Raw genomic sequence first — 7,626 nt, forward strand, 5'->3', positions numbered from 1 at the left:
TAAGAGATTCACTGTATCATATATGATCTATTTTTTCTTTCTTTTTCTGTGTGTGGTGTTAAGGATTACACTTAGGGGCTCACACATGCTTGGCAGTTTTCAGCCACTGAGTTATGCCCCCAGGCTTGATTTTTAAGGTTTTGGGTATTTTAGAATCAAGAGGAAACAAAGGGGCAATCTTCTTAAGATGTATAAATGGTTTACTTTTAATAAATATTGATTTATAATGTAAATAAGAATAAGCAAATATAGATTATAATTAAAAATGGCACATGTAAATGAGTACTCAGATACAAATAATTTGAATATATTTATACTATATATAATTCTTCATTTTTACAGGATATTACTAAAATTTTGCTCTACAGAATATAACCCTAGAATTCCTTTTTTGTTTTAAATCACTGGGAAGAATTAGATGATGATTGTGAAATAGGTTCTCCCATTGTGATACTGTTTCTGTCACTCAGTGTCTTGACAACAGATGTAGCTGGAGACTGAAGCACTTTACGAGAAAGTCTCATTCTTCCATCAGCTGGATCACGTCCAAAGTATTTCACCTGTTTTAAAAATATTTACTTTTTAATCATAGCACACGGATTGATATCCAAATTAAAAGATATTTAAACTTACATATGCAAATAAGACAATAGTTAATATTTCTACTTTGTCACTCAAAAAATAGCTAATGTGGAGTTATAGGCTCAGTAAGTATAATTTGGTTGAGTAATTACAAAAAGAATAGACAAAGCATTTATTGTCTGGCTATAATCTTCCATTAACTCTCTTAAGCTCCCTATATAAGGCCAGTGAAAGCCACAGTGAATGATTCCAGGTAGGGGTTCTCTGAACCTAACTGTATTACAGATTACACAGGGTTATGCTTAGGTCAGTAAGATTTTCACTGTTGCTCAAGGGACTAGCACACTGGAGTATATTTGGTTTCACTGTGGAAAATGAAAGCTGAAGAAAATGTGGCAGGCTTAAAGCCCCTCCTGATGTAAAAAACAATCTTCTACAAGATATATTATGTGTTAGTCCTCATCTTTGCCTGGAGACTACTTGAACAATGGTACTACAGTTGGAGGATAAGCTAGTGGCCTTAGTTACTCAGGTCATGGTATTAGGTAAAACTGGAACACAACATGGTACAGCCAGAAAACCCCACATCAGTGAAGACTGCTTTCATCTACTCATGAAGGACTACAAAAAGTGTCAGTTTTGTTATGAGAATTCTAGGCCTTAAGAACATGGCTCTTAGCAAGATCTCAAGTAATTTGGGTCTTAAGTAGTGGAGAAACAATTTCAACTCCTCAAAAGTATCAAAGTGTCTACAAAGTTATCTCAGTTCTCATGTCTGCCTATCACCATCATTTGAGTGTGCACAGCCAACATGCTTATGCATTTTTTGAAAGTTCTAAGAATAGCTGCTACTTAGGTAAATTCTAAGTCTTGAGAGAACTGTGTTGTAAATCCTTCATGAGTCTGTTTAAGCAACCTGAATATTAAAAAAGTCCTGCATATAAATAACATAGATATTAAATTCTAATGTTTCAATGTTCTTTCTGAAATTAAGTATAACTTATAGCTTTAAGGGGCCGGGGAGATGGCTCAGTAGAATAAGTGCTTCCCTGGCAAGCACAAGGGCCTGAGTTCAATCCCCAATTCTGCAAAAAAACAAAAACAAAAAAACCCTAAAAAAAAACTGAAAGTTTTAACACAGATACCTGAATTTCTTGGCCAACTTCTAAACCTAGGGCAGTGGGATGTTTAATCTGAAAGAAAACATATTTATTAGGTATGTAATTAACAGCTATACAAGTTCTTATATTTTCTCAAGTGGACATAGTTTTAATGGTTTACTGGTTATAAATCTTGTTAATTAGAAGTATTTACAAGAATGTAAAGAAAGCACTGTACTTGAAGATCCCTTCAGTTGTCTGTTGTTTGTGTATTGCATTTATAAAAATGGGCCTTTTTGTGTTTTTTATATTTGCTGATTTTTCTCTAACATAAGAATGTATTTTCTTATCAATATTTGAAACATGACAAGTACCCAAACTATATTTAACCAATCCCTTTTACCTTGTTTATATATCAGTGTTGCAAATACTAATGACTAGTGAATCTAGGTAAACGTATGAATGTTCAGATTTCTTTGAACTGTTCTATAGGTTTAAATTTTTTCAAAATAAAAAGTTGAAAAAACAGTGTCATTTTGATCATTTATTCATCTATTCTAATTATACTCTCAGGATAAAGTCCTACACATGCAACTTTTAGGATCACAGACATTTACCAAACACCTTCCAAAAAGTTTGTTCCAGTTTGCACTCCTGTCAACAGTATATGAGAATATCCATCTTTTCTTTTACCCATATTGGGAATTTTCAACTCTCTCAAAGGTAAAAAGATCTGTTTGCTTTTTTTGAGACAGGGTCTCCCTTTCAGGCTGGCCTTGAGCTCTCAGCAGTCCTGCCTCAGCCTCTCATTGCAGTAATGAACTACCAAGCCCAGTTGTTATTTACATTTCTAACTGTTGTTGATAATTGAGATAGTTTGATTGCTTTAAATTTAATATTGTTTTTAAAAAATGAGATTATCAAGAATGTGCTTAGTGGTGGGCTGGGTATAGTGGCTGACCCCTGTAATCCTAGCACTTGTGAGGCTGAGGCAAGAGGATCCTAGTTTGAGGCCAGCCTGGGCTACATAGTAACTTCAAGGCCAGCTTGTAGCCAGAGCCTGTCTCAAAAAAAAAAAAAAAAAAAAGTATATAATATACAAGAGGTTCTGGATTCAATTTCCAGTACCAAAGAGCAAACTAGCAAAAAATTCAAACAAATAAAAATCCCTAAGATCAAAATAATGAAACTGTCTTTGTTTTGCTTTTTTTTTTGAAGACTGTACTCACAGAGCTCCATGCACCCTCCTTTATTTGAGGCAAGGTTTACTGTGTTGCACAGATAGGACTCAAACTCTCAGTTCTCCCATTTTAGACTCTCCTAATGCTGCATTACGAACATGCACCATCAACCATGGCTCTTATTTTTCCTACTAGTCTATATAACTGTTATATAGTAGGCCCCTGTTATGTGATAGAAGTATATTTTCTCTAGGTTGTAGCTTTTGTCATTGCAGTCATCTCTGCCTTATAACTTTATTTATTTATTTATTATTATTATTTTTTTTAAATTTTATTTATTTATGTGTGTGTGTGGCCAGCTCAGCCCACCAGGGGGCGGGGCTGGCTGGCATGTGGTGCTGGGGAATTGAACCGTGGTCCATGTGCTTTAGCTAAGCTTGTTCTAAGTAGGTGCTTTAGACCACTGAGCCATCTCACCAGCCCCCTCTGCCATATAACTTTAAAAGGTCAATCAAATTTTATTAAATATATTTTTGGCTTTGATACCGTGCTGGAAAAAGATTTAAGATTATAGTAATTCCTTGGCTGTTAAACGCAGTTTGTTCTAAATTTGTGTTTGAACACTGAAGTTTGAGAACCGAACATATTTTCCCCATAAAAAAATAACAGCCAAATAATTTGTTCTGAGACCCAAAAATTGTACTTGTAAATTTTTTTTTCCCAGAACCTGAACAACTCTCACAATGATTTCTTTAACTATTGTGGTGTTCACGGGTTTCCTCTTGGCTTTCCTGCTGTTAGCATTAACTTTTTGGAGCCATGGTTATGATATTTTATGCAAATAAAGTGCAAAAAAAAAAGTGCAGTGACAACTGTCCTAAGGCACCAACATGGCACTGTGACAAGAGCAGCAGTCAGACTGCAGCATCAATCTTTGTGTCTGCTGTGAGATGAGACCTGTAACTCACTTTTGGCCCATACGGTATTTTTTAAGTCAGATTTTTGGTTCAACTGTTTTTTTGGTTTTGGCAGAACTGGGGATTGAACTCAAGCCCTTGTGCTTGCCAGGGAAGCGCTTATTCCACTGAGCCATCTCCCTGGTCCTAGTTCAACTGTTGAGCAAAATAATAAACACTTCTAAGTAGATTTCTTTCAATCTTTGCTGTCAAGTTTAGAACCATTTAACAAGGTATCACTTATCACTGCCTTAAAATATCTGTATTTTCCTTTAGTGCTTCTCACCCCAAGAGATTTTTCTTTTTTTCCTCCACCATTTTTTAAAATTTAGATCTTTTAAGGGCCGGCCATATAGCTCAGCAGATTAAAAAAATGCCTGCAGGCCGGAGCAGGGGCCGGGGTTCACTCCCTGGGCCAGCTGTGCTGGCCCCGCCCCTGGGGTGCGCTGAGACTGTGATTGAGAGGGCATGGTGGCGCGGTGGCACACGCCTGTAATCCGAGCTCTTGGGAGGCTGTAAACAGGCGGATCACTATGAGTCTGATCTAGTAGAGACCCTGAACACCCTGTAGACTCTTCCCTAAAATACAGAAAAAGTAAAATAAAATTTAGATCTTTTAGATAGGATTTCAGTATAAAAATGGAGATCCTACTTTACAATAACCAAATATACCAATGATCTGTTGAATTTTTTTCTATTTCCTCACTGAGAATGCAATTTTTAGCATGTATTATAGTCTCATACATACAACTATGTTTATTTCTGATTTTTATTGGGGACCCATTATTATAGTTTCATTCTCTATAGCTTTATTTTCTAATATACAAGGTATAAAAATACAATGAATGTTTAAGAACATTTATTGTAGTAAAGACACATGTCTTTATGGTCTTGTGGTTGTCTTCATATTCTTTTTTTTTTGGTGGAACCGGGGATTGAACTCAGGCCCTTGTGCTTGCCAGGGAAGCGCTTTATTCCACTGAGCCATCTCCCTGGCCCTGTCTTCATATTCTGAATTAAAATGTCTACATTTCATGGTCATTTTGCCTTTGGGAACAGCCAGGAGTCTCATGGTGCCAGATCAGTATGAGGATACACCTAATGTTTTTACAGGCCCACCTGTCCATTGAGGGCATTCAACTGCAGCATTTACTATGTTTTTTATTATACCTCATAAAGACTCAGGATTTCTAGAACAGCTTCAGAAAGTGGCAAGAACAATGAACAAGTAAGTATGTCTGAAGCAAAGGAGAGTATTCTGAAGGGAATAACTTGTGTGTCTTTTACTATAACAATTTTTTGAGATAAGGTCTTGTTATATACTTCAGGCCCGCCTTGAATTCACTTATGTAGCCCAGGGTGGTCTGGAACTCATGACAATACTCCTGCTTCAGCCTCCCAAGTGCCAGGATTACAGGTGCATATCACCATACCCAGCTATTATAACAAATTTGAAAAATGCAAACATTTACTATATATTTTGATCACCCTGTATATAAATAGCCACTTCTAATATCCTGACTCCCATAATTTTGTCTTTTATTTTTAGTTTTCCAGATGGCTGAACTTTCATAGTCATTAGATAAAAGCATTTTAAGGTTTATGCTGGTATCATTATTTGTTCAGTAAAAACTTGGAAAAAAGAGCTACTGCAGTTACTTGAAAATAAGACCAATGTAACGATAAGCCCTAGTTTGGTTTTTCAGCATACTTTTAATATAAACCCTACTCCCAAAATAAGTCCCAGTTAAGACTATCCAGACAGATACATTTAATGTGTTCATTGCAACACATTAAGGGACGTATTGAATTATATTAACATATAATAGTGACATTATGGGGGGGCCTGCAGGTTAGCTCAGTTGTTTAAGTGCCTGCTCTGGCAAACCCAGGCAGGCGCAGGGGACCGCGGTTCAATCCCCAGCTCCACATGCCTTACCAGCTATCCCTACCCCAAAAAATCCTTCTAATATAGTGACAGTATTTAAAATATATGAGAGCCAATGAGATAGCTCAGTGGACCAAAGTGCCTGCTTAGGCAAGCGCAGGGACCACAGTTTGATCCCAGGGACCACCTGACCCCAGGATGGGCTGAGCTGGCCCGAGTCCAGGCCTAGTGGTGCATGCCTGTAATTCCAGCAATGGAGAGGCTGAAAGCAGGAGGATCACCACAAGCTTGAGCTGTATAGTGAGACCCTGTAGCAACCAAATACATTAAAAATAAATAAAAAATAAAATAAATGATGTGGATTGTAATTATCTGTAAAAATCCAAGTGGGTGTCTTTTGGGTCAGAGGTAAATGCTGATGTAACTTGAGATTTATCACTAAATGACCAATTAAGAGTACAGAGGCATGAACTGTGTGTGCACTTGATAATGACTGTATGTAATTGTGTCTAATAATAATCTTCATAATTCCATACAGCAAGTCTCTGACTTAAGAACATCTGAATTGCAAACTTCCACATAGGACTATACAGGACTTACTTTGACAGCCTATGGATAAATCAGACTTATGAATGTTCTCCTGGATAGGAACCCATTTGTAAATCAGGGACTTATATGCAGATTGTTATATACATGAGAAAATAAGATATCTTGAAAATAAGCTCCTTTGTGATTTTTGCAGCAGAAAGACCTGGTCTTTTCAAGGAAACACAGTATGGTAATTTTAGCTGCCATGTGCTGCTGGCGGTAGATGTGATTTTATCTCAAAACATTTAGGAGAAGGAATAACATAAATATCTGGTAAATAATGTGAAATCTTAAGGGCCAGCAAGATAGCTCAGTGGACTCAGTGCCAACTCAGACAAGCAAAGGGACTGGAGTTCTATCCCTGGTACCACAGGCCACACTGGCCCCACACCTGCACACACTGAGCCGGCCACTGAGTCTGGGAGTGGTGGTGCACACCTGTGCTCCCAGCACTGGGGAGGCTGAAAACAGGAGGCTCACTATGAGTCCAAGCTGTATAGTGAGACCCTGTACCAAATACATTAAAAAAAGAAGAAAAAAATCATGTGAAATCTTTTGTAGGCTGTACTATCTGCCATTTTTATTTTTATTTATTTATTTTTTTTGAGGCAAGGTCTCCCTATGTCAGTCTTGAACTCACTGTTTAGTCCAGGCTCACCTTGAACTCGCAGCAACCCCCAGCTTCAGCCTCCCAAGTGTTTGATTATAGGTGTGTGCCACCACGCTTAGCTATAATTCTTAAATTATGCATTATTAGTGTTAGGATTACAAGCATACACCACTGTGCTCAGTTTGTCATTACTATTTTCTGTCATTAAGATGGTAATTCACAAACTGTACAATTCTCAAGAGTAGGTAATTTTGTGGCTGGGGAGATAGCTCAGAGGAGTAAGCACGTGCTTTGCAAGTGCTAGGTCCTGAGTTCAATCCCCAGTACCACAAAAAAAAAAAAAAAGAGACAGAGAGTAGATAATTTCCATTTCAGTATGGTTATTTTTATGAACAGTTATAAAAAGAATTAAATTTTTTTTTTCCTTTTACCTTTCGTTGATCAAGTTGTGTGTTATGAAGTAATACTGCTGTCATATTTGGGTATAGTTTCACCATTACTCCAGAGTCTCTACAAAACATAGGTAAGCCTGGTTAAAACAATGAATATATCTACTGACAAAACTGACATATATATATCTTCTTTTTTTTTTTTGCGGAACCAGGGATTGAACTCAGGCCCTTGCCCCTGCCCTTGCCCAGGAGGCACTTATTCTACTGAGCCGTCTCCCTGGCCCCTAAACTTTTTTTTTGTTAAATTTTCTTTTTAAATATATTTTTAA

At 37.1% G+C, this 7,626-nt stretch overlaps 1 protein-coding gene across 1 annotated transcript in view; it reads right to left on the minus strand.

Moving 5' to 3' along the window:
• Nucleotides 1-291: 291 nt before the first annotated feature.
• Nucleotides 292-7,626, minus strand: part of Pnpt1 (polyribonucleotide nucleotidyltransferase 1) — a 41,137-nt gene continuing 33,802 nt past the window's right edge. Inside the window, exons 26-28 of the mRNA XM_004632439.3 lie at nucleotides 7,337-7,415; nucleotides 1,728-1,775; nucleotides 292-560 (exon numbers count right to left, since the gene is read on the minus strand). Of these exons, the coding sequence (XP_004632496.1) occupies nucleotides 402-560; nucleotides 1,728-1,775; nucleotides 7,337-7,415 (286 nt within the window). The 3' untranslated portion in view covers nucleotides 292-401. The remainder of the gene's footprint in view (nucleotides 561-1,727; nucleotides 1,776-7,336; nucleotides 7,416-7,626) is intronic.

The sequence above is a fragment of the Octodon degus genome, unplaced genomic scaffold (genome assembly GCF_000260255.1).
Source record: "Octodon degus isolate 3935 unplaced genomic scaffold, OctDeg1.0 scaffold00048, whole genome shotgun sequence".
Lineage (NCBI taxonomy): Eukaryota > Metazoa > Chordata > Mammalia > Rodentia > Octodontidae > Octodon > Octodon degus.